The sequence below is a fragment of the Talpa occidentalis genome, unplaced genomic scaffold (genome assembly GCF_014898055.3).
Source record: "Talpa occidentalis isolate TD23 unplaced genomic scaffold, MPIMG_talOcc4v2.1 talOcc4.4, whole genome shotgun sequence".
Taxonomy (NCBI): domain Eukaryota; kingdom Metazoa; phylum Chordata; class Mammalia; order Eulipotyphla; family Talpidae; genus Talpa; species Talpa occidentalis.
Window position 1 is genome coordinate 46,630,207 of NW_023604295.1, and position 25,337 is coordinate 46,655,543.

The 25,337-nt window shown below is 44.6% G+C and overlaps 1 protein-coding gene across 1 annotated transcript; it reads right to left on the bottom strand.

Annotated features, from left to right (window-relative positions):
- Positions 1 to 8,218: 8,218 nt before the first annotated feature.
- On the bottom strand, positions 8,219 to 24,180 carry PLA1A (phospholipase A1 member A). Its single transcript, XM_037526613.2, has 9 exons — positions 24,123 to 24,180; positions 23,058 to 23,159; positions 19,885 to 19,974; positions 17,770 to 17,937; positions 16,405 to 16,494; positions 13,811 to 13,919; positions 10,051 to 10,218; positions 8,932 to 9,054; positions 8,219 to 8,231 (listed from the first exon to the last, which is right to left on the bottom strand). Exons 1-8 carry the CDS (start codon positions 24,163 to 24,165, stop codon positions 8,970 to 8,972), a joined length of 855 nt encoding a protein of 284 aa, XP_037382510.2. The 5' UTR covers positions 24,166 to 24,180; the 3' UTR covers positions 8,219 to 8,231; positions 8,932 to 8,969.
- Positions 24,181 to 25,337: the final 1,157 nt, after the last annotated feature.

A 25,337-nucleotide genomic window follows, 5' to 3' on the forward strand; every position in this document is an offset into this window, starting at 1 on the left:
TTTGGGCATATGCAGCAATATATCATTGTGGTTTTAATTCTCATTTCCCTGATTAATAATAAGGTTGAGTACCGTTCATATTTTTATTAGTCATATAGATGTCCTCTATTGTGAAGTATTTATGCTAGTTCTTGTCCATTCCTTTATTTGTATGTTTTTGTTTGTTGACTTAAGGAATTCTTTAATAATTAATCCTTAGACATCAGGATTTTCCATCAGTTCAATAATGTCATCTATAAATAATGATAGTTTTATTCCTTTCTTCCTCATCTATACCTTGATACATCTACAAATGAACTCTAAGAAGTCTTTTGTGGAAAGCATTCTATGAGTGGTTGAAACTCATGAGTAGACATGACCTACATGAAAGACATGATCCACAGAAGTTCAGTAGATGCCAGTTCCTAATTCTGGGACCAGGAGGGTTCATGGAGAAGATGACTTTGGCAGAATTAGTCTCTTTGGCCAAGTAGTCTCATTGTGGTCTTGATTTGCATTTCTCTAATAATAAGTGATTGTGAATATTTTTTCTGTTCTTGTTGGCTGTTTGAATGTCTTCTTTGGAGAAGTGTCTGTTTAGTTCTTTTTGCCCATTTTTTAAAATTGGGTTATTTGTTTTGTTTGTATAGATATCAGACCTTTGTTAGATGTACAGTGGGCTAATATTTTCTCCCATTCAGTTGGGTGTTTTTTTTGTTTTAGGTTATGGTTTCTTTCACTGTATAGAAATTTTTAGTTTGATGTAGTCCCAGCTGTTTATGTTCTCTTTTGTTTTCCTTGCTGCTAGAGATGAATCCCTAAAGACATCACTGAAGCTTATGTCATGAAATATTTTCCATATGTTTTCTTCTATGTATTTTATGGTTTCAGGTTTTTTTTTTTTTTTTTTTTTGAAAGATTTATTTATTTATTTATACAAGCACTGGGTACAGTCAGAAGCGCGGGAGGGTGAGAGAATTCACCAGAGCCAGAGCGGGGAGCAGAGCAGGTAGACTGACAAAGTATACTGCTGAGGGGAGCAGCTGGTGGCAGGAGAGGTCTACACACCACGTGGGATCCTCGTCCAGAGGCCGGGAATTGAACCGGCGCTACAGAGGCTGCGGGCATCTTCACAACCCAGCGCTCAACCACTGCGCCACCAGGGAGGCCCTGGTTTCAGGTTTTACATCCAACTCTTTGATCCATTTTGAATTTATTTTGGTGGATGGTGAGAAATCATGGTCTAGTTTTATTCTTCTGCATGCAGCTGTCCAATTTTTCAAACAGCATTTACTAAAGAGGCTATCCTTGTTTCAATGTATGTTTTTGGTTCCTTTGTCATAGATTAACTGTCCATATATATGTGGGTTTATTTCTGGACTCTCAATTCTATTCTATTGGTCTGTGTGTCTCTTTCTGTTCCATTACCAGGTTGTTTTAATTATTATGGATTTATAATATAGAGGTCTGGAAATGTGATACCTCCATTCTCTGTCTTCTTTGTCAAGATTGCTTTTGCTAGTTGGGCTCTTTTGTAATTCCATATGAATTTCAGTAGTATTTGCTCCAGTTCTTTAAAAAAAAGCTCCATTGATATTTTTATTGGGATGCATTGAATCCATTATTACTTTGGGTAGGATGGCCATTTTGACAATGTTGATTCTTCCAGTCCAGGAGCAGGGAATATTTTTCCATTTCTTTGAGTCTTCTTCTATTTCTTTCAACAATGTTTTATACTTTTTCTTTGTATAGATCTTTTACCTCATTTGTTAGGGTTACTCTTAAGTAGTGTGTGTGTGTTTGTGTGTGTGTGTAATAGTAAATGGGATCATTTTCTTAATTTCTTCCTCTTCTTTCTCATTGTTTGTATATAGGAAGGTAATTGCTTTATGTATGTTGCTTTTATGCACTATAAACCCCATTTTAATGCAGCCAAATGTGTATGTTTGTGGGTGTATGTGTTTGAGAAGACCTTCATTTAGTATGTGTGTGGGTCTGTGATTCTAGCTCCTGGCCTGAGAGCCTCAATTGTAGCTAGAGAAGCTGCCCTAGAGATTCTAGCATCCAGTAACGACTCATGAACATCCTTGAGTTTTCCATCCACGGTCAGTTATTCATCCTCATCCCAACTTCCACCATGTCTGTGCACAATTCAATGTTTGTTGTGATCCTGCTGTTTGTTGTGATCCTGCTGCTGTTGTGATCCTAAAGCATGAGTCTCAATCCTGGTTGCATATTAAAATAATCCAGGAAGATTTTTAAAAATACAAGTGCCATAGAAAAAACAGTAATGAGAGTTGATAATTATTAAAACTGGATGTTTAGCACTTGGAGAGTCATTATGCTAGCTTTCTAATTTTGTGTGTTTGGACTGTTCCATAATTTATAAAAAGGTTAAAAAGTAAATATAACTATAAAAAGTTAAAAATAAATATATTTTTATTATGGAACATTTCATACATGTATTGATATATGTATAATGGACCAACAGAGTATCCATTAAAATGGAATTTTGGGGGGCCCTGGGTTTGGAATTTATAGTTGTAAAAGCTGCCTGAGGACTCAGGATGGAGATGAGTGCATGACTCAAGATGATTAAAGTGATTGTAGTTGTTGCTTCTGGACTATGAACTTTTGATGACAGCCCCTAGAATACTTAACTCCTGGTTTGGATAATTGATCAAATGTTTCTAAAATGGTACCTAAAGATAACTAATTTACCATGTCATCTATGCTGAAATATTTTAAACTAAACTATAGACCACTAAACTATATGACAGCTCTTTTTATTATTATCCTATTAAGGTATGAGCTTCTGAAGAGAATAGTCTTTTCTGTCTTGTCTGTATTTGCATTCTTAGAACTGAGCATGTGGCCAGTTTCCTTGCTGTTACCAGCAAATGTGTGTTAAAGTACCTTTTAAAAAGAGGAGATGGAGTGACAAAAGCAGACATTGAGTTAGGATACTATGTCAGCGTAGTGTAGGGTTAAGAATACAAAGTTCTGGCCTCCCGGTGGTGCAAGGGGTTAAACACAGCACTGTGAAGCTATCTGCAGCCTCTGCAGCACGAGTTTGATACCCCGGCCTGCCAGGGAGCTGCCCGCTGCTCCCCTCAGCAATGTATTTCAGTCAGTCTGCCTGTTCTGTTCCCCACTCTGTCTCTGGTGAATCCTCTCATCCCCCGCACCTTTGGCCTTTACCTCAGTTCTTGTATGCATAAATACATAAATAAATCTTATTTTTTTTTTTTTTAAGAATACAAAGTTTTGGAGCTAGGCCACCTGGATTCAAAGTTTAGCTCTGTTACTTTGCTATGTATCATTCATTGTCTATTTAGTTAACTGCTCTGCACTTCAGCTTGCTCATGTATAAAATGGTAATAAAGAACTTGTCTCATATGGTTGTTGTGAGAATTCAGAGGATGGATGATAGATAGATAGATAGATAGATAGATAGATAGATAGATAGATAGATAGAGATAGATAAAAGCACTTAAAACCATGTCTGGCATATGTTAAGCATTCAACTAGTTGTAGTTATTATTACGAGGATTGCCGGGCCTCCCCTAGTGGTGCAGCGGTTGAGCGCTGGGTTGCGAAACTGCCCACAGCCTCTGTAGCGCTGGTTCGATCCCCGGCCGCCGGTGAGGGTCCCACATGGCCTGCAGACCTCTCCTGCCGCCTGCTGCTCCCCTCAGCAGTGTACTTCGTCAGTCTGCCTGTTCTGCTCTCCACTCTGGCTCTAGTGAGTTCTCTCACCCTCCTGTGCTTCTGACTGTACCCAGTGCTTGTATAAATAAATAAATACATCTTTTTTTTAATACTTTTTTTAATAGAGGCATGTTTTTATTTATTTGTTTGTTTGTTTGTTTGTTTTGTTTACACAAGCACTGGGTACAGTCAGAAGTGCGGGAGGGTGAGAGAATTCACCAGAGCCAGAGCGGGGAGCAGAGCAGGCAGAAGGACCGAAGTACACTGCTGAGGGGAGCAGCGGGCGGCAGGAGAGGTCTGCGCGCCATGTGGGACCCTCCTCCGGTGGCCGGGGAGCAGCCGGGGATCAAACTGGCACCGCAGAGGCCGCGGGCAGCTTCTCAACCCAGCGCTCAACCGCTGCGCCACCGGGGAGGCCCAAATAAATACATCTTTAAAAAAAAAAAAAAGAGGATTGCCATTAAAATAGTACCTAACATGTAGCATGCATACAATAAAAGTTTGCTGAATGAAGGAATGAGTTAATATTCTGGTTTCATCTCCAGTTTAACCTGTATTCCTACAATCTCTAGATAAGAAATACAGCAGAAAGCAGTTCTATATTGAATGTTGGATTGAGAGTCAAAAGGTATGATCTTGGGGTCAGGGTGGATTGAGTTTTGAGTCCAGACTGTTGAGTAAACACTGAGGGAGTGTAAAGTTGAGAGGGCCAGTGACTATGAGAGAAAATGGACCATTTTTAAAAGATTTATTTATTTATTTATGCATACAAAAACTGGGGTGTAGGCCAGAGATGTGGGGTGGGGAGTTAGTAGGTAGTGAGAGGATTCACCAGAGACAGAGCAGGGAACAGAACAGGCAGAGTGACTGAAATACGCTGCTGAGGGGAGCAGCGGGCGAGACAGGAGAGGTCTGCCTCACCATGAGGGTTAGCTCTCTGGCTGGGCAGGGGATCAAACTCATGCTGCAATAGCTGGCAACAGCTTGGTAGCGCTGTCTTTAACCCCTGCACCACTAGGGAGGCCCAAAAAGGGACATTTTTAGAGTCACTCTAATACCACTCAGAACAGGGGTATCTGCATTTGGGGCTATGCTTTTCAGAATATTTACCTAGATCTCTTTCTGCCTCTCCACCCTCCAATTCTTTCCAAAATAAGAAAGGCTTACAGGCTCAGACCTGGGTAGATCTTACAAGCTCAGAGCTTCAAGGTGGCAGCAGGAAGAAAGTAAATGATTACTCCAAAATCAACATTGTCCCTTGTTTATCTTCATAAAGTTATTAAAGCTCACTTTCATTATGCCTGAAGCACAATCCAGGTTTGAACATGCAATAAAAATGGGAGAGCAACTGTGCTTGTTGCTGGTCGTTGTTGGACTTTGGGCAATTCATTAAATCTGAGGCCTTGGTTCCTAACCCTGACACTCTGTGGCCTGCTGACCCATAATATATATGGGTCATTTAAAGAACACTATAGTAATAACAGTAGTAGAACCAAACGGGGCTAAGATTTTCTTTTGAAAAGAAATCAAGGAAGAAAAAGAAAGATGTGGCCACAGAAGCTCCTGAATTCTGCATTAAGACATTAAGAAAGTCCTTAATCTAAGGCCATCACAGGGGAATCCACTGAAATTTTTGGAGCAGGAGGATAATTCAGTGTTTTTAGAAGGAATTTTCTGGCACAAGGACAGAGTGGACTGGAGGGGAGAGAATCTGGAGGAAAAGAGACCAGTTCAGAGGGTTGGTGTCAGTTCAGAGGGTTGTGTCCAAAGGAAGAGATAGGAAAGGATGGCTTTCAGACTCCTTTTGAAGAAATTGAGAGTGTAAATAACTCAAACGCTGTCGGAGGAAGAAGGGAATTTTTATTTGAGCATGTGAATTTCTGAAACAAAGATGACTCAGACTTGGGGTTTTGTGAGATGTTGATTTGGAGGGATTGTTTGAGCTGTAGTGAGGGGAAGAATAGTCACATAGAGCAGTTACGGTTTTATAAATGAAAAGGCAAACGCTGAGGATTGGGAGGGTTTCAGGAACTTCATGGGGTATGGCAGAATCAAATATTGAGATACTTGAATCAGCTCTGTGCTGTCCTTGAAGAGGAAAAATCCAATCTCCTCCTGGGTAGAGGTAGCACTGTGATGGCCTGGGGTGTGCCCAACAGTTGGGTCAGCAGAGTGCTTAAAGGTGGGAGAAAAAGCACATGTCACTTTAAGAATGTCACTTGGGGCACTCTGCAAAGAGATTAAGGTCTAGATAAAAATTCAGTAATTTGGGAAGTCATGTTTTATTTTATTTATTTTTTATGCTTTTAAAGATTGATTTATTTATGCATACAAGAGCTGGGGTACAGGCCAGAGGCGTGGGGGGTGAGAGGATTCACCAGAGACAGAGTGAGGAACAGAACAGGCAGATCTACTGAAATACACTGCTGAGGGGAGCAGACCACAGGAGAGGTCTGCTGTGCCATGTGGGTAGCTCCCTGGCCGGGGATCTAACTTGTGCTGCATTGGCTGTGGCGAGCTTCATAGGTTGCGTCTCAACCCCTTGCGCCACCAGGGAGGCCCAGAAGAGTTATGCTTTAATCTATATACAACCAGAGCTTCCTCCTGTAGAGACTTTAAAGTTTAAAATGTAACACTGGCAGGTGAGAATTTAAAATAAGGTGAATAAATAAAGGCCATTCCTAAGATTTATGAAAAGACACTAACCCCTCCTTCAATGTTAAAATTCTCTGTGCCTGGTCTTTTCTCTTTGCCTTTGTCTATATTTCTAGAATACTGTTTTTAATTCAATTCAGTTTATACTGCATGCTTACAATGTGCTGGACACAGAGAAGGAGAAAGCATAGCCTCTATCTTTAAGGACTGACTGAAATGATGCAGGAGGTCAGGCAGTTTAGAAGAAATACATCAGGAAGTGGATGCTGAGTGACTAGTGACTAGCAGATTCTGAAAGGGGGTGTTGGGGGTAACAGGTGCAGAGGCATGGAGGTGACAGATTATCCATATCACCACTAAGGCCTGAGTTCCATCCCTGGCCAGGCTTGGAACATACTGCACAGCAGACCTCTCCTGTCTTGCCCACTGCTCCCCTCAGCAGTGTATTTCAGTACATCTGCCTGTTCTACTCCCCACTCTGTCTCAGTGAATCCTCTCACCGCCACCCCCACATGTGGCCTACACCTCAGTTCTTCTACGTATAAATAAATAAGTGAATCTTAAAAAAAAGAAAAAGAAAATACTGTTAATATTTTTGCACACAGGGCTGTGTCAAAAGCCAAATTAAAAGTATAAGTTCAGGCAAACTCCAGTATGGTCAGTGAGGCATCAATACCACGTCAGTTTGATCTCCAAAGCCTAAGACAATTTGCACACACTCTGAAGCAACAAGCAGGAGGGAAAACTAAGGAAGAACTTGTGCTAAGCCACATCTCCTTGTGTAGCGAATATGTTAGAGTGACATGACAGAAAACGTAGCCTTACATGGCTCAGGAAATGGAATGAAGGGTTTCAGGGTGCAGTGAAAGAGAGGAAGGAAAAGAAAGAAGGGGGTTGGTTTTGTGAAAGGAAAAAAATAATAGGAGGTGCGGCTCCAGTGGTGCAATCTGTCAGCGCGGTACTTAGAAGGGAAAAAAAAAAAGTGCTCTAAGCTGCATATTGGGGAAGCTTATTTGGACATGTTATTCACACAGTGCAGAAAATAGAAATTTATGTGAGTATCCACACCGCAACAGCTGTCCTTTGGTTGCATTTCCACGGTCTGGACCAAGGCTGGGGCTCTCTGTCCTGGTGACCAGGGTGACTTGACTCAGATGGCGCAATCACAGCCTGTCGTTCGTTCTGTTCCCTGCCTTTTCTGCCCAGAGTCAATCAAGTCAGCAATTTCCTTTCAAAGCACATTTACTTAGATTAAGAAAACGTCTTAAGCACACATTGGTATGCCAGTGTTTCCAGCAGCACTACTCACAATACCCAAATTGTGGAAGCAACCCAAGTGTACACGGATGATAACTCAATAAAACAAAATGTATTTTATACATACAATGGAATATTTTTTGAGATATAGTTGACATCAACAACAATGTATTTGTTTTAGTTTGGGATGATGAACAAGTTATGGAGGCAGATAGTGGTGATGGTTGCCTGAAGTACTTAATACTATTGAATTGTATACTTTAAAATTATTTAAGTGATTATTGAAAGATGCAAAGAAAGCCATTAAGTGTGGAAGAGTCCAGGCAGCACCTGGCTGTGAAGATGTGGACCATTTCTCTGTTGTTTGCCTACCCCAACCCTCCCCTCTCTACCCCACCCTTTCCTACTCAATCCCAGGCCAAATCAAAGTGCTTCTTGCCTCTGGCTTCTGGCTGGAGTAACTCAGTGGGGAGCACCAGCAAGAAAAAGAAGACCAAGAAGAATGAGGTTGGAAAATGATGTCCTTGCTTCCTCCCCCAGGAAGGCTGCCTGGAGACTGTATGTGTCCCTTGACTAAAGGCTCCTCTTCTTTCTCTGGCTCCGGCTTCTGATGTGTCTTCCACTTGCCCCTTCAGAAGAGACCAAGGGCAGGAGCAACTCCCACAGCCACTAGCCCCAGGGCACATTGTTATCACTTCTAGTTTGCCCATGCCCTAGTCAAGAGTCACATACCATCTGTTTCTCCATGGACTGTGGTTGATATAAGGTTATTTATCAAGATCAAAGTTTGGGAAACACTGATCCAAAGGAAATCTACCTCTATCCCCCAAAGAGCTCCCTGATCCCCCAAATCTTCTGCCTATCCAGAGAAGGCAATGGAAAGTGGTGGTGAATGGTGTCATCTTCTGCATCTCCCTGCATCCCCTTTCATGTTCCAAGCATTTCATTTCATTACTATTTAATACACACAATTCAACATCTGTTTTCTCTAGTCCCATAGACTGTAAATCACATTTTTTGTAAATAACAGCACTCCATTCTAGTAAAACAAATGGTTCAGATATGCGATGGAAATAGGGCGTATTTTCCTTGTATATGTTTCTATTAAATCCTAAGCACAGATCTCCAAGAATATGGAGCAACTGCAGTTAAAAATAATTTATAAAGTTGAAATACATTCTATATCAAGCTCTCCAAACTAACAATGAAGCTAGAGCTCTGTAAAATGAACTATCTCTTCCTTCTAAGGTGGCTAATTTTGGGGAAAATTATCAAGGATTTGGCCTTCCTTCTTTGTAGTAATCATCTAGAAAAAGTTGAATCACCCACCTCCCAATTTCAGGAACACGTGTCCTGCTAGGGTTGTACTAAACACAAGTTATGTTCAGGTCATGAGAAACAGTCACACCTGCTTGCAGGGTCACTAGCTCAGGTAAGCAGACCATCCTTTTGCTGCAAAAGAAGAACAAGAGGGTATAGGCTCAGGGTAGGCTCTTGGTTGGCTGGTCAGGAGAGAGGGCTAGAAGTTGTGTGCACCTGTGTTTCCATGTCAGGTGAAAGGGGTCTATCGGTGGCTATAGGAGCTTGTTGTCCCGGGCTGCTGAATAGAATGTGTAAATGCCCACAAATATAAATGCTGCTAATACAAATGCCTGTAGAGGGGACAGATCGGGTAGGGATCCTGGATCCACATGCATGGACATGATCAGTGGAGACTAAGGAAGAGGAAGAAAGCAACCAGAAGTCTTTACGCTAATAAAATCTGATGTGAAACAAAATGAAACAGACATACCCACCCCCAACACACACACACAAATATATTGGGTTGTTGGAAAGGTCATGATGCATTTGTACATCATGACCTTTCCAGCAACCCAATAAATAGAGTTTCTTTTTTTTTTAATATATATATATATATTTTAATAGAGGCATGTTTTCTTTGTTTGTTTGTTTGTTTGTTTGTTTTGTTTATACATGCACTGGGTACAGTCAGAAGCGCGGGAGGGTGAGAGAATTCACCAGAGCCAGAGCGGGGAGCAGAGCAGGCAGAAGGACCGAAGTACACTGCTGAGGGGAGGAGTGGGTGGCAGGAGAGGTCTGCGCGCCATGTGGGACCCTCCTCCGGTGGCGCAGCCGGGGATCGAACCGGCGCCGCAGAGGCCGCGGGCAGCTTCGCAACCCAGCGTTCAACCGCTGCGCCACCGGGGAGGCCCTAAATAGAGTTTCTTACACAGAAGTGGGGATGAGAAATTAAAGCCCACTCTGACTTCCTAACATCCCAACCCAAGATTGCACGGCAAGAGGCTTGGGAAAACCCTGGATCTTTGCCATTTCTGCTTTGAAAAAGCTAATCCCCATCATGGGACTGCACTTCAAGAAGTACCACATTTGAGGTCAGCATTGGTCCTTGTGGGTGTGAATGGGGTGGGGGTGCACAGCGGGGCTTACTTGTCATTGACCGGCAGAGGCGCGGTGCAGAACTTCCCAGCAAGGACAGTCTGGTCTTTTTTCCAAACCTTAAGTATGGAAGCCTTAAGCTTGAGTTTCACTTGGTTTATCTGGCAGGGAGGATTGGCATGGGCCATGACTGCTTTCCCCTGGAGCTGCTGTTTAGGTCTGCAAAGGGAAGGAATAGTAAGTCACTGTCACACTTTTTTTTCAAAGATTTTTTTTTATTATTTATACAAGAGCTGGGGTACAGGCCAGAGGGTGGGAGGGTGAGAGGATTCACCAGAGATAGAGTGGGGAGCAGAACAGGCAGATGGACCGAAAGCACTGCTGAGGGGAGCAGCGGGCGAGACAGGAGAGGTCTGCCGCACCATGTGGGGTTCTCCCTGACCGGCCAGGTATCGAACCGGCGCTGCGGAGGCTGCGGACAGCTTCACAGTGCTGCGCTCAACCTGCTGCACCACCAGGAAGACCCCCACTGTCGCATTTTTGATCTTTGCTGCCTGTGGCTCCAGTAGGTCTCTGCTGGTGTATTGTTTAGCTGACCTACATGAGGTTTAGTGAGTTTAGCTCTCGGAGGTTGTATCATCCTCACCAGCCCCACTGCCCACACCCCCAAAGCTTAGAAAATATCTGTGGATTGTTGTAAGTTAAGTAGTGAGCACTGCAGCAAAATAGTAATAGCTCTTGGAATTTCCCATCTGGAGAAATGTCCCTTTTCTTAGATTACTAGTTGGAGATCTTCATTTCAGATCCAATTATCTGAAAGTAGAGCCCTCTTTTTAGTTCAAAGAATTTTGTGCGACGACTACTCTATTTTAGATTTAATATGAATGTGTGGATAAGAAAAAAATAAGCAAAAAACAGGTCTTAAAGTCAGACAGAGCTGGAGTGGAACTTGGTTCTGTCTTCCCAGCCATGTGGTTTTGGAGTCACACAGTCCTAGGTCTAATCCTAGGTCTAAAGCCTAGGTCCCCCACATGCCAGCTACAGAGTTCGGCAGATACTGACTGCAACATCGGGGGTCCAGAGTGAGAACAGAATCCCCCACTGCTTTATGAGATTTAGGCACCACTTTGAACTCATGCCCTCAGGCCAAGACGAAGGGAGGAGCTTGCAGACCAACAAAGAGAGGACCCAGACAAAGGCAAGACTCATGAGTGGAACAAAAGTTCTGCCATGAATGTCATCTCAGAAGTCCTGGGTCTCCAAACTGGGCCCTGAGGGGCTCTGGAGGTAGGGTGGGGGGAGCAGGGAAGGAGCTCAGCAGAGCCACTCAGCCTCCAGTCTGGGAAGGAATTTGCTTCCTGAGTCCTGGTGTGGGCTGCTGACCCTTCCCAGTCCTCTCTGGCTTCAGAGGCAATAGGAATTGTGAGAAAGAGAGGGCCCAGGAGGCACTACCCCTCCTACCCCCAAGGTGGTATGCATTGTTCTAGGGAAGCTGTGGTTCAGCCAGTTCGGGTTCTTTTCTTTCCTGCCTGTGCAGTGATGAAACGTCTTCTTGTTATATGTTTAGTCATGTGGCTTATTTTTTTCTTCTGAGAACAAGATCTTGTATGACTTTGTTTAAAGTGTTCCTTTTTTGGAACTATTTCAAAGGAGAAATTAGGAAGATTGTCCCCTTTAAGAAGATACTTGGACTGAGGAGCTTGCAAACTAAAAAGGAGCATGGACACTGTGAGTGGGTGGCCTGGGGACTTGACGGGGTAAATTTTCTAATTAGAAGGAAACCTTGGGGTTTCACAAAGCTAAAGGAAGTAGGGGAAAGACCACACATAAACTCCCCTCTATTTTTTTTTTTCAATTTCTGTTCTGCTAGAAATTGAAGATAGTCATGTTCTGATCGCCTTCTTCAAAAGAGTAACATACAAATCTCTTTGGGAGATGTTGGCAGGCCTGACTCAGGAAGCCCTGGAGGCTACACCCTGACATTCTTCAGCCAGTAGCCTGGGGCTTGGCGGCAGGCGCTTCAAAGCTGTCCCCTGACTCTAATGTGCAGAGTGGCGGGTCACTGTCACAATGCCTTCCAGTGGTGACCCACCTACCAGTGGGCTGGAGAGGTCATAAAAACTCTCTTTGTGAAGTGACACAACCTTGAACTGATCTCATGAAAAACTTTCAGCTACAATCTACAAGGCTCACGTGGACACCTGAAAATCTGTGTTGGGGTCCTGATGGCCACACCTCTCCATGGGGTCTCAGTCAGCTGGAATTCTGCCTGGGGCAGGGTGTTTGGGACCCCAGCAGAAGGTTCTTCTCAGCAGAAACCTGAGAAACTCTGAGAAGTTTCTCAATAGAAACTTCTGAGAAAGCACAACCAGTGTCTTAACGCCACAGCCTGAGATGTGTTCCCAACTCCGCACTTGTTGAAAATACCTAGTGGCTCCCGAAACTGCTCTCAGATAAAACCCCTTTCCTGTCCTTCAAGACCCAGCATGGTTTGGGCCTGACTAACCTCCCAGGTCTCTGCTCACTGTGCTTTAACCCCTGATCTCTGTTTCCCAGTGTCTTATTCTCACTAAACCGTGGCCTGGGGAACTCTTACAAAGCCTTCAAATCTCTATTCTAATCTCATTTCCACACATGGGTTAGGTTCCCTCTTACTTGTTCTCAGAACACCTGTCACCTTGACCACAGCACAGTTCTCCATGTGTGGGCTCCGTTCATGCCCTTGCAAACCACATTTCTTAAGCTCCTCTGCCAAGCACCTTTAATGCACCGGTGTGCACCAGTTGGTCAGTGCTTCCAGAAGGGCTGTGTTTCCTCCCAGCTTCCAGCTCCTGCCAGTCAGCCTCTCATCACACACACCTCCTCCCTGTGAATCTGCTCTGTCAGCACCACCTTGCTCTGCCCTTTTAGTCCTGGTGCGGGTGTGGTTCTTTCTGAAGCTAATCTCTGCACTGCCTCCTCATCCTCCTTTTGGTTTTTTAGTTCTCCCAACACATTTGTGTTAGTTCCCTGTGTTAAATTCTTTTTAATGGACTATGGAATTGGGCTGTATTTTTCCCACTGGATCCTGACTCAGACAGTGACTTCTCTGCTTAGTCTGTCTCCTGCAGACGTGTGAAGAACTAACCAAATGCTTTAAACCTGAATCATTGCTGCTCTGTTCTTGTCTCCCACCACTGCAGCTCCCTACTCTTGAGGTTCTCAGCTCTCTCACCTCAAATCTGGTCCCACCAACTACAGGCCCAAGTGGGACAGAAATTCTCAGCTCACTTCCAGGCACTGGTTCCACCAGGCATCAAGCCTGCTGGCTCTCAGCTTTCATTCATTTGCTAATGACGCTCTACCTAGGGTTCTGGCCGGGTAACCCACCAAGTGGGATCCCCTCCAGGAGTGGGTGTTGCCCAGGCCCTGACCAGCCCTCTGTGGGCTAGAGGCTGAATTCCCTTCTTCCTGCTGACATCCTTGATGGCCCTGCTGTACTGCGGAGCACCTTTTCCTATCAGGGACCCAATTTCCATGTTCTCACCACCTGTTGGGACACCCCACTACTGCTGCTTGTCTGCCTCGTCTGCTTTTGTCTGAACACACTACTCTTGGATCTGGTGCTGGTCCCGAACCTGGGACAGTTGCCTAGCATGTCTGTTATACAGCCATCACCCCCCTGTCCCAGCCCAGGGGACTTACTTGTCCCACCCATCAGTTATCACACAATGCCTCTCAGGGGACGTGTGTATATGTGTGTCTGCATGTGTAAAGTGGGAAGGCAACTAACTCCTAGGAGATTGGTCATCCACGTGGGGCACTTACTTACATGGTGATCTTGACCGAGGAGGAGACATTGCCGCTAAGGAAGGTGACCTTAATGCTTGTGTCCTTGTTTCTTGGTTCCTGTAGGTGAAACTCCACAAAGCTGTGATGCACTAGGAAACCAAAGCAGAGCAGATGACCGGGCCAGAGATCAGTGGTATAACATGAAAAATATCCCAGATATTTTTCTGTGTGGTATGTGGTGAGGCATCTCAGGGCAGCCCCTTAAAAGCTGTGTGACCTGTGACAGATCACCTGTCACCAGAGCGCCTCAGCTTCTCAATATGACCATATAGATAGCTCTCAGGACTGAATGAGAATTATTTTTTTTAAAGATTTATTTATTTATGCATACAAGAGCTGGGGTACAGGCCGGAGATGCAGGGGGTGAATTTGCCAGAGACAGAGTGGGGAGCAGAACGGCAGACTAACTGAAATACACTGCTGAGGGGAGCAGCAGGCGAGACAGGAGAGGTCTGCTGCACCATGGGGGTAGCCCCCTGGCTGGCCAGGGATTGAACTCATGCTGCAGAGTCTGCAGAGAGCTTCATAGTGTGGTGCTTAACCCCTTGCGCCACCAGGGAGGGCCCTGAATGAGAATTAAATGAATTACATATAAAGTTTTCAGGCAGCATGTGTGCCTAGGAAGATTTAATACATATTAATTTTGATTACCTTTAATGCTAGAATGTCCTAGCCCTCCCAATTTGGTCACATGACCCTGGTGGTGTGATTTTAAAAATGCTGTATCTCATACTAAATAACTAATTAAAAAAACATAGCGACATCCCTCTGACTACAAACACAGTGTCAAGGAGTCCATTCCCTGTGTAGGAGGTGACTAGTTCCCTCTCTGTGGTAGCTGCTGTCTATGTGGCATTTTGAGCCTCCAGGCAGTGTGGACACTAGGGCTCTCAAAGCCGGTGTTTTCCACATAGACTGGGAGAGCAGCTTGGCTCATGGGGATGTGACCACGCTGAACCCGCTGCCCCTGAGGCAAGAGAGGTTAAGGGAGGCCACTACTTCCTTAATGCCAGGACAGCACTTCTGGTGGCATTTTGCAGTAACTTTGGTCTCAGGGTTTTCACAGACTCATTGGGTGATTGAGATATAATTAAAGAGGTAATTCTTTACTTTTGCCCCACTTGTGCTTTTTCTATTTTTTAAATTTTTTTTTAAAGATTTATTATTTATACAAGCACTGGGTACAGTCAGAAGTGCGGGAGGGTGAGAGAATCCACCAGAGCCAGAGCGGGGAGCAGAACAGGCAGACGGACGAAGTACACTGCTGAGCAGGCATGGCAGGAGAGGTCTATGCATGTGGGACCCTCACTGGCAGATGGGGATCAAACCGGCGCTGCAGAGCCTGAGGGCAGCTTCGCAGCCCAGTGCTCATCCGCTGCACCACCAGGGGAGGCCCTTCTATATTTTTTTAAAGATTTATTTTATTTATTTATGCACACAAGAACTGGAGTGTAGGCCAGAGGTGCGGGGATGAGAGGGGAGAGACAGAGCGGGGAGCAGAACAGGCGGATCGACTGAAATACACTGCTGAGGGGAGCAGTGGGCTATAAAGGAGCTGCACCATGTGGGTCACCTCCCTGGCTGGGGATTGAACTATGCAGTGGCTGGTGGCAGTTTGATAGCGCTGAGATTTTAACCCCTTACGCCACCAGGGAGGCCCCTGTGCTTTTTCATTTGTTGTGTTTCACAGGCAAAATTGGAGGGGACATCAAATGGATTGAGGCAGACTCAGCACAAAGTTGCAGGAGGGTTCATTGTGTTAGTAACAGAGAGGACTCGTTGACATTGCTAATATGCTAAGAACCAATGAAAAAAAAGATAGCACTATACACTGCCCACTTCCCCAGAGGAAAATATCAAATGCCACACCTCTTGTCTTTTTATTATGGGATATGTATTGTTATGGTGATGGGCAGGGACTAAACTAGAGTGGATAATTGCAATATGGAAAACAAGGTCTAACCTTGTTTAGAGATTTTGGAATTTTATTCTCTAGGTTGTTTGATATACTGCTTCTTTCTTTGTCAATAGGTATTACTGATCAAGAAAATTTTCCTAAAGAAAATGTCTGCTTCTCTCTAGTCTGTATTTCCCAGGAGAGCCAAGTCTACTAATGCTGGGTGGGAACTGGTAGTGAAATAAAATGAGCACAGCAGGTCCTCCCCTGGTGGCACAAGCAGTTGAGTGCCATGCTGTGAAGCTGTTCACAGCCTCTGCAGTGCTGGTTCAATCCCGGCCAGCTGGCGAGGGCCCCACATGACGAGCAGACCTCTCCTGTCTCGCCCGCTGCTCCCCTCAGCAGTGTATTTTGTCAGTCTGCCTGTTCTGTTCCCTGCTCTATCTCTGGTGAATCCTCTCACCCTCCCGCACATCTGACCTGTACCCCAGTTCTTGTATAAATAAATAAATAAATCTTTTTTTAAAAAATGTGCACAGCATCTTGACCTGGGAAGCAGTGCTTGGAGTGCTGACGGATAGTGAGGGGACTCAGTTCCAAGGTCTGACCCTGCTGCTGACCAGCGGTGTGACTTTACCTAAGTCGCCAAATCATCTGTCCCTCCTCTGCCCACTCACCACAGTATGGAACCATGGAAGTGGTCAGCAGGTAGACTCTCACTTCCTTGGGCAGCGGCTCTACCTGGACACCACCTCGTTCCACCAGACCTGGAAGTAAAGAAGAAAATACAGCAGAGTCCTAAGGTGGTCATTTCAGGACAAGCTACATATTGATTTATTTGTGCACCCATTCGCTGGGCAGGCAGATCCATTGTGCTAATCATGGACCGCACCTTGCAGTGCGGCAGCCAGGAACACAGTGCAGTGGAGGATAAACATTCAAGTAAACATGAGGTACGTAGTTCAGATCGTCTAGCCCAACCTCAGGAAATATTTAGAAAAAATTTGGGATTTCAAATTTAAGAGGGGCAAAATTGTCTCTGTGACATTTGTTTTAGTGACACTGGAAGCACGGGGAAGTATTTGATCTCAGGAACAGTGGTTGGCCAGTTAGGGAAGCGTATTCCAGGCAGAGAGTGCACTTTGGGCCAAGCCACACAGTGTGGAGAAACATGAAATACCCTCGGACATGCTTGAAATACTTGCAGCATCGCCGGGGTGGTCAGGGCAAGGGAAGGGGTGGGGAGGGGTGGGCTGAAGTGGTTGTTACACCAGCTCATTCATCACATCTGGGAGAACATGCATGATGAGCAAGAAGTAATGGTGGTTTGCTTGACTATGGGAAACTACCCCAACTTCCACACTTTGTCTAGTTGGCATCCATTTCATTCATATAAGCAGGGACAGACTGCTGCAGTTCTGAGTGGTAGCCAAAGTGGGAAGTGGGAGAGGAAGGGAAGTTTACACTGCCCAGGAGTTTTTTCCAGAGCCTTTCAGCCTGGCCAACACCAGGATATTTGCAACAATGTTCTGCCCGAGGAGAACAGAGGTCAGATCCCTCCCTCTCACCAGAGTGGCCCAGATCATCCAAGAATGTACCTGAGGTGGGACAAGGCACCACAGCCAGACACCTCAAAAGTGGGCCGTGTGTGCCATTCTTGGGGACTCCTGCAAACACTTAATTGAGAATCTATCAGGAATAGGAGAATGGCAGGCCTCGCCAGAAAGACTTATGGCAAGCATCCCATAGAGCGGGGATGGGAGGTCTACATTATACCACTGTTTCTAGATGATCCGGAGCCTGAGTTTGCAGGCGAGGGACTGAGCATGCAAAGGGTGTGTGAACAGAGAGTATGGCATCAGGTAGCAGCACAGAAGGTAAAGTGCGGGGCACAGAGACTCAATGCCATCTTTCGGGTGAGAACAGACTAAAGATCTCATTGGTTAATTTCTTCATCGCAATGGGTAGATTTCTTGACCAAAGGTGGTCAGAGACTTGGATTTTCCACAAATTGTTAAAGAAGCCAAAAGGGTGGCATTTACCAATCCTTGGGCAGGAAAGCAGAAAAGGGTTAGTACAATCCAGACAGTGTCCTGCCAGGAAGTCCTCGTAGTTGTCGCAGGGAAAGGCCATCAACGGACAGGAATTCTCCAGGGCGCTGATATAGAGGTACACAGCCCTCATGTGATCACAGATCAGATAATTGTAGCCTGTATAAGAGGGAAAATAACACAACCAAGTTTCAGTTCAAGAAAATGAAAATTCCCTGTATGCTACTTACTTTAACTCTACTGAGTTTATATTCCAGAAGTCTGTAAATACACAGGATGTCCCCTGAACCACATTTGAAAAATAGTAATGGATGTGGCTGCTGTTTCTTCCCTCCCTTTTTAATATGTCCTGAGATACCTAAACTTAATCTATCAGGAAGTTTTCCTAATTTAAGACCCATCTCCCATGATCATGCAAGGTCTCTTTCAGAAAATGCGAGTATACAGAGAACTGAAGATTCTGAGCCCACTTCTCAAAAAGAGTATTTGTCTTCACATTCTTACCTTCTTCATCATCACCCACACAACCACCTGCATTATAGCCACCCCAGCAATGACATGAGCAAGGGAGCCAGCAGTAGCCCACAGTCAAACTCTGAGAGTCGAGGTGCCAATGTGCACCTGTCAAATGACTGATAGCTGAGTTTGCCAAAAGTTGGTTTTCTTGTAATTGTTATATACTATTTTAAATTCTTCTTAACTCACATTGGACAAATCGACTGGGGCTAAAAGGTCTGTATTGAGCCACAACTCCAGGGTTCTGGAGGCTTCCAACTCTCCCTTCACCGTAGGAATCCTTCTCTAGGACCCACTACTCAGTCTGAGCTGTGTGCTGACTTGCCTTTCCCTCACAACTGGATCACTGTCTGTGGCAAGCTCCTTCCAGCTGCACCAGGGGGCTGGGAAAAACATAAATTAAGCCTTTTCAAATTGCATTATGAAGAAAAAACCAAACATGAAACCAACCAATATGCCACAGGAAATTTCAGAAGTCACTAAAACCAAACTCTCCAATCTGATCAGAATTGCTGGAAAAAAATATAAATTGTTAAAAGAAACATGTTATTGGAAAATCAGTGAATTTGGTAAATAAATTATCAAAAGAATCCTTAAAATGGGAAAAGTTTGATAAGGCCAGATAAAATTAAAAAGATAGTAAACAAAATCAGGATAAGGTTCCCAAATAAAATGCTGATAGTTGGCTATATTCATAGCACACCTATAAGAAGACTAAACAAGCAATAAGGATGTCAGCTTTTGACTAATATAATATTATTTAAAATGATGATAAGAAGAATATTATTCTGTGAATTTATTTTTTAAAAATCCAGAAGAATAGGGCTTCCCTGGTAGTGCAGGGCTTGGTCTCAGTGTTATCAAGCTATAGCCAGCCACTGTGCCATGAGTTGGATCCCCAGCCAGGGAACTAACCCACATGTGGTGCAGCAGACCTCTCCTGTTTCACCTGCTGCTCCCCTCAGCAGTGTATGTCAGTAGATCTGCCTGTTCTGCTCCCCAGTCTGGTGAATCCTCTCACCCCTGCACCTCTGGCCTACACCTCAGTTCTTGTATGTATAAATAAATAAAATAAATCTTTTTTAAAATCCAGAAGAATATACTTAGAAGAGAAGAAATGTATATTCATTGAAGTATTTGATGAGTATCTTGAGAATGACTTTGAGAACTACAAGTCTGGAAAAAAGGTCACACAGTGAATGGACACTTCAGCTCTCTAGCTAGCACTGGGTACAACGATCTACTTCTGCTACAACCAGGCTCTGCCCAGATGTAGCTGGTGTGGACCTGCCACAAAGCAGGGCCCAGGAAGAATAAAGGTTACTGGCTTGAATGATATTAGGTCACACACAACCTAAAGTGGGGAGGGCAGCATAAGTATGGCACACCTTTTAATTGCAGACACACCTCCCTTAGACTTCTGGGATTCCAAAGACATCCATTCAGTAAGTGCAGAGCAAGATTTATGGGACACAGCTAAGGACACTGGAAGGAAGACTCTCTATGCCTCCACTGGCTGACTCTGCACTAAGGCTGTTGGTGAATTCTGGTTCCTGGGGTAGCTAAATGCCAACTCTGTGGCTTTCTGACCTGCATAAAAGTAAGTGGGACAGCCAGGTTGGTCTTGGCCTCCATTAACGAAGTAATCCACGTGTCCTACAGGAATCCGAATACCCCAATCTGAAAGGAAACAAAACCCTGTTACCCTGTTACCTCCTTACAGAAGGGACATATGTCCCCATTGGCAGCAGGCCCCACACAGTGCTGAATGGGTGCCCACCTCATTCCTAACTGCTGTGAAGCTGCTGAACTGGCCCACAGACAGCTTTCTAAAGGGATTTTTCCATGTTGAACAGAAGCAAAGAGGAATACATTCATAAGATAATCATGTTGGCCTAATAAAGTCAAGAACAACGTCCCTTATAAATCAGTAAATGTTATATGCTCCGTAAATGTTGAGTAGTTTGTATTTCGCTTCAAGCAATAGTTCAGAGAAATATATTTGAGCCACTTTCCCACAGTTTACTCATAACATATTTTTGTGCTCTCCTTACTGAGCAGAAATATGACCTGGTTACAAGGGATCAGTTTTAGAGACAGTAGCCTCATCTCATCATATGACCATCTCTGACCCCTCACACTGGGTTAGATCCAGCTGCCAAAGATACTTTCTACTTTATACAATCTACACTATTGTAAGCAATTGGTTGAGTATTATTTATTTAATGTCATCTATTCAGGGGTTCAGCAATGATTCAGAATTCACCCTTGAATATACGTTTTCCCTTGCTCCCTCCCTGCACCTATCACTAGTCTGGTCAACCATCTCCAAAATATGTTTTGAATATGAAGCTTCCATAAGGGGAGGGGGTGAACTTGGGGAGGGACAAAAAAAGGGGGAGAGGAGAAGAGGACAAAGGAATATGGAGATGGACTATGAATGTGTGTATGTATATATATATATATATATATATATATATATATATATATATATATATACTGAACCTTTCTGCTGTCTATCTCTACTGCCACCACCTTTGCCCAAGCCATCATCATCTTTTGCTACCATAACAAATACCTCTAATGAGCCTCTAGGCTCCCCCGCCCAGTGCCTCCTGCAGACCATTCTCTATATAGCAGGCATGATCATCTTTTAAACAAATCCAAATCACCGCTCTACTATCACTGATTGTAGAACTCCTTGCCAAGGCCGGCCTGGTCTGCTCCCTTTTCTCCAACTTCACTCACAATCTCATTCTCCATTCTAATGTCATGTTTCTCTTTCCCATGCCACATCTTTCCTCCTCACCCCTCATCTCCCATTCCAGGTTGTACTGACTACCTAGAATGTTCATTTCCTAGGACTACCAGGACTGACTCATTCTCACCACAAGTCTCCCCTCTAATATCCCACCTTGGACAGATTTTCCTTGATAATCCTTCTTGAAGAAGAACCCCTACCTAAATCATCCTTTAGCTCAAATCCTTCCTAATTGCAATTACCTTGTCTATTTCCTGGTACATGAGCTCCACAACAGCAGAGCCTTTGCCTGCTATGTCCCAATACCAGCATGGCAGCTAGCACATGTGAGTGGCTAATAAATGTTTATTCAAGGAGTAGATGAATGACTACTTGCCCAATTAACCCATCATTTCCATGTGGACAGGGGCCTTATTTGATGCCTTGTTCAATGTGCCAGAGGAACAGTGAGGAGCAGCCTCTGAGACAGTGGGTGGTGCTCATGGCCAACTCAAGGTAGAAGGTGGAGCTTTCCAGGCCCCACCCCCTGAGTGGAGTCTGATGGGAAAGGGGGGTCTAGTTGGGGCTATGGGCAGTTGAGTCACTGCCAATGAGGGGTGTCTATAGAGAAGGCACCCGCTTTCCACTTGTGGTTTCAGCTTGGAACTTGTTCTCTGCACAGCAGATGCTATCTGGTGTAGGGCAGACAGCCTCTGGCCTGTGCCAGCCTGTAAGTACTCTCTCAGCTCTCCCTTTTCTCACTGCCTCATCACTAAATCCTGTTACTGATTTTTCACCCTGTATCTGATTTGGGGTCAAGTTCTGTGTTATTAAGCACATGGGTAAGGACCCACCAGCTGGGTCAACTCTGGTGCTCCGGGTTTGTCCTGTTTCAGTTGTATTCTCAGAGCCTATTACATAGTTTAAAAAAAAATTGATTGTATAAATGGACAGGGTGGTTTTTGGTGGTGGTGGTTTTGGTTTTTGGTTTTGTTTTTGTTGTATTAGAAAGAGGGTCTAACTTTGAAGTGAGACTAAGAGGCCTCGCTCAGGACACTAGTATATCACACATTTAGTAAATTTAGGGACAGATAACCTTATTAAGTATGGCTTAATTAACCCAACAGCTAGGCAGAGGTCTGTGGGCTTTGGTCGTCCACCTGTAAAATTAAGGTGGAAAAGAAAGTTGAGCAATATGATTGTGTTAGTTTCTTCCAAAATGATGAATCTGTAGGTCTTGGAGGCTAGCAGCAGGCTTCTGACCAACTGGAACAAAACAGGGAAATCTCATTAGAACTGCAAACTCTTCTGGTCAGGTGCAGATGTTATTTCTTCCTGCACCTCCCTCTCCTCCCCTCCTCTCAAGCACACTGAGCACAGGACCTGGGACAAACTTTATGGGCATTTGATGGTGAGTAGGAATGAGGAGGAATGCCCACTCCTTTTTCCAGCTGGTCAGAAGAAGCTTAATTTGGTCATAATGGATTTCGAGATGGAGGTGGAGTAGGAATGGGGAAGGGTGGCTTTTATGTGCCAGTTGATTTGGGATGGTAGATTCTCATTCTTCATTGAACTGAGAGACTGGGCTTGTCCCCTAGAAAGGAAAGGAGACTTGACAGTCTTGAACATCTGTCCTGAGTGGAATCCCCCAACCCTCTGGGGGCACATTCACCCCAAGAAAACGGTCTGACTTTCCCATTTATGAAAAGGCCACAGTGTCTTCCCAGCACTACCGCAGCCCAAGGTTGAGTTGAATCAGAGACTGAATTTATGACCAAATATCTTGGACCCACAATGTTTTTGACCCTCCTGCCTGCTGCTGGTTGAAAATAAAACAATTCGTTTCAGTAGTCACAGAAGGCAAAGCTGGGACAGCCTTTCAGGACCAGGCTGGAAACTCCTCATTGAGCCACAGAAGCTGAGAAGGGGAAGGACTTTGCCCATGGCCACATAGTTAGGTGTCAGCATCCTCACCTCCTGCCCTGTGCTCATTCTCCCACCCAGAAAGGTCACCCCAGCTCACTGTCAGTGTCGGTGTGGATGGCTTCCACGAAGAGGGCATCTCTGGCATCCAGACGCTCCTCCGGGCTGGCTCTGGTGTACTCTGGTCCAGCAGGGTCCAGGCCTGTGAGGACAGACCCATATCAGAGGCCCTTTTCTTCTTAACTAAAGGAACCTCATGTGCCCACTGCACACTTACCTGCGCAGTTTTTCAGTTCAGATCAGAGTCACCCATGGAGGACCCAAGAGAGAACTAGTTCAGGACCACAGTGCCCAGGAAACCCCACTCTGTTGTCTCTGACCTTTCAATGATCCAGTTTCTCTGCCTCTAAAGTGAGTTTAATAACACCACCCATTGGGTAGTGTGAGTAATATTAATCATCACATATTAATCAACACTAGCTTTACGCTTTAGGCAGTTACTATCTGCCAGGTCTTGTGCTAGGGAGTTTTATAAATTCTAGTCTCACAACGACATGGGAAAATAAATATTATCTCCATGTCTAAGTTGGATTATTTTCCCCTCCAAAAACAGACCCTGACACAGGGATTTATAATCAAATAACTTTATTGGGAGAAGATCAGCAATGTGAGGGAGTAAGAAAATGAGTCAGAAATTGGAGGAAAATTTTAATGGATGGATTATCACTTTGGGCAACTGGGTGTCATACGACTAGGGGCCTCTGAGGAACTCTGTATGACTGATTGTCCTGCTGGTGGGCCAAGAAGTTGGAGTGTTTACCACATGACTTTAGTTCCTTAAAGATTGAGGACAGCTCCTGACGCATAAAGCACCCTCCGATTCCACAACGGACCAAGGAGATATGAGCAGTTATATTCCATTTTACAGATATAGGAACTGAGGTTCAGAAGGACATGCATGGCCTCTTATACTGACATTAGAGATCATGTAATAGTAACACAATGCCATTTTATACAAAAGGGCCATGGTAAAATTTTTTAGTGGCAGTAGGTGACTTAATTAAAGAACAAAGAATCAATACTTACTCCTACTTGTCTTAGCAAGGGCATTTCCAGGGCATTTTCTATCTCTAAAACTGGAAAGGTGGGCAGAAAAGAATGTTACCTGTGATCCGTCCCAACTGGCCTTTGTGGAAATGTCCCACCATGCCCCCAACATGGGCCCCCAGGCTGACACCAATGATGTGGACTGAGGACTCTGACACGCCCAGCACCTACAACAGGACATTCAGAGAGAGTTCCATTTGGGACACAGCAACCCTTGGCCTCCCCATTCTGGGCCTGAGGCCCTCAAATGCTGCAGAAAAAGAGGGGACAATTCTCATTCCATTAAGCATTTGCTCTCTTTCAACCGCTCTACCTTGACAATCCCCTCACTTTCCTTTCTGGCATCCAAAAATCCACAGCCGTGCCCTCTTGCCTACAGAAGCCCTCCATGGCCCTCCCTAATGAGCATGCAGTGGCCTATTTTAGAAAGGAGGAGTGGAAGGTTCAGAGAGATTCACAAGCCGCCCAAGGTCAGCACTGTCATTAGCAGAACGGAGATTTGAATCAAAGATCAGCAAGCCTCCGGGTGGCTCCGCTTTTGCCCTAAAGCTCCTCTCTGTGTGTTGTTTCTTTCTTTCCTGTAAGTTGTCAAAACTCGCCCCCAAGTTGTTCTGCACCTACCAGAAGTTCGCTGAGGAAGCTGGAGATCTCCAGTCCCAGCTTAACCACATTTTCCACAGCTGAGAAGTAAGCAGCTGTCGAGCCGTAGACCCAGTCCACAGCAATCACATTAGCATCTGCTGCCCGCAGAAGGGTGCCAATTAATGTATCTATCCATGAAGGCTTTGTTCCTAAAGCTCTGGACACGGGGACAAGAAAGGATAGGAAAATTACCTGCCAAGTTAAGCTGCATTGTCCTGGTAACTTCTATAAACCTCAAAACTAGAAAAACTTCAATTTTAGGGAAAAGAGATATATGGGCAATGACTCGTATGTCACTTTGGATGTAGGAAGAACACAATCCCAAAGTGATCAGGTGTCTGCCGACACATGTGGAGCCCTGGGTAAATTATAAAAGGGTGCCCTTTGTTCCAGTTGGTACAACTTCTCTCCAGGGCTCCGAGCTCAGTCACACCAGGCCACAGTGAGGCATCTTTGTGCAATACACAAACTACACAAGCCACAGCACAGACCTGCTTGTGTTATTCATGGAAAAGAAAAGATGATTTTGTACCTTAGGATTCAGATTTACAACCTTAATTTTTTTAATTTTGGTGGAATTTTATTTTACATCGTTGTTCATTTTTTAAACAATATTTGCTTCCCCCCACCC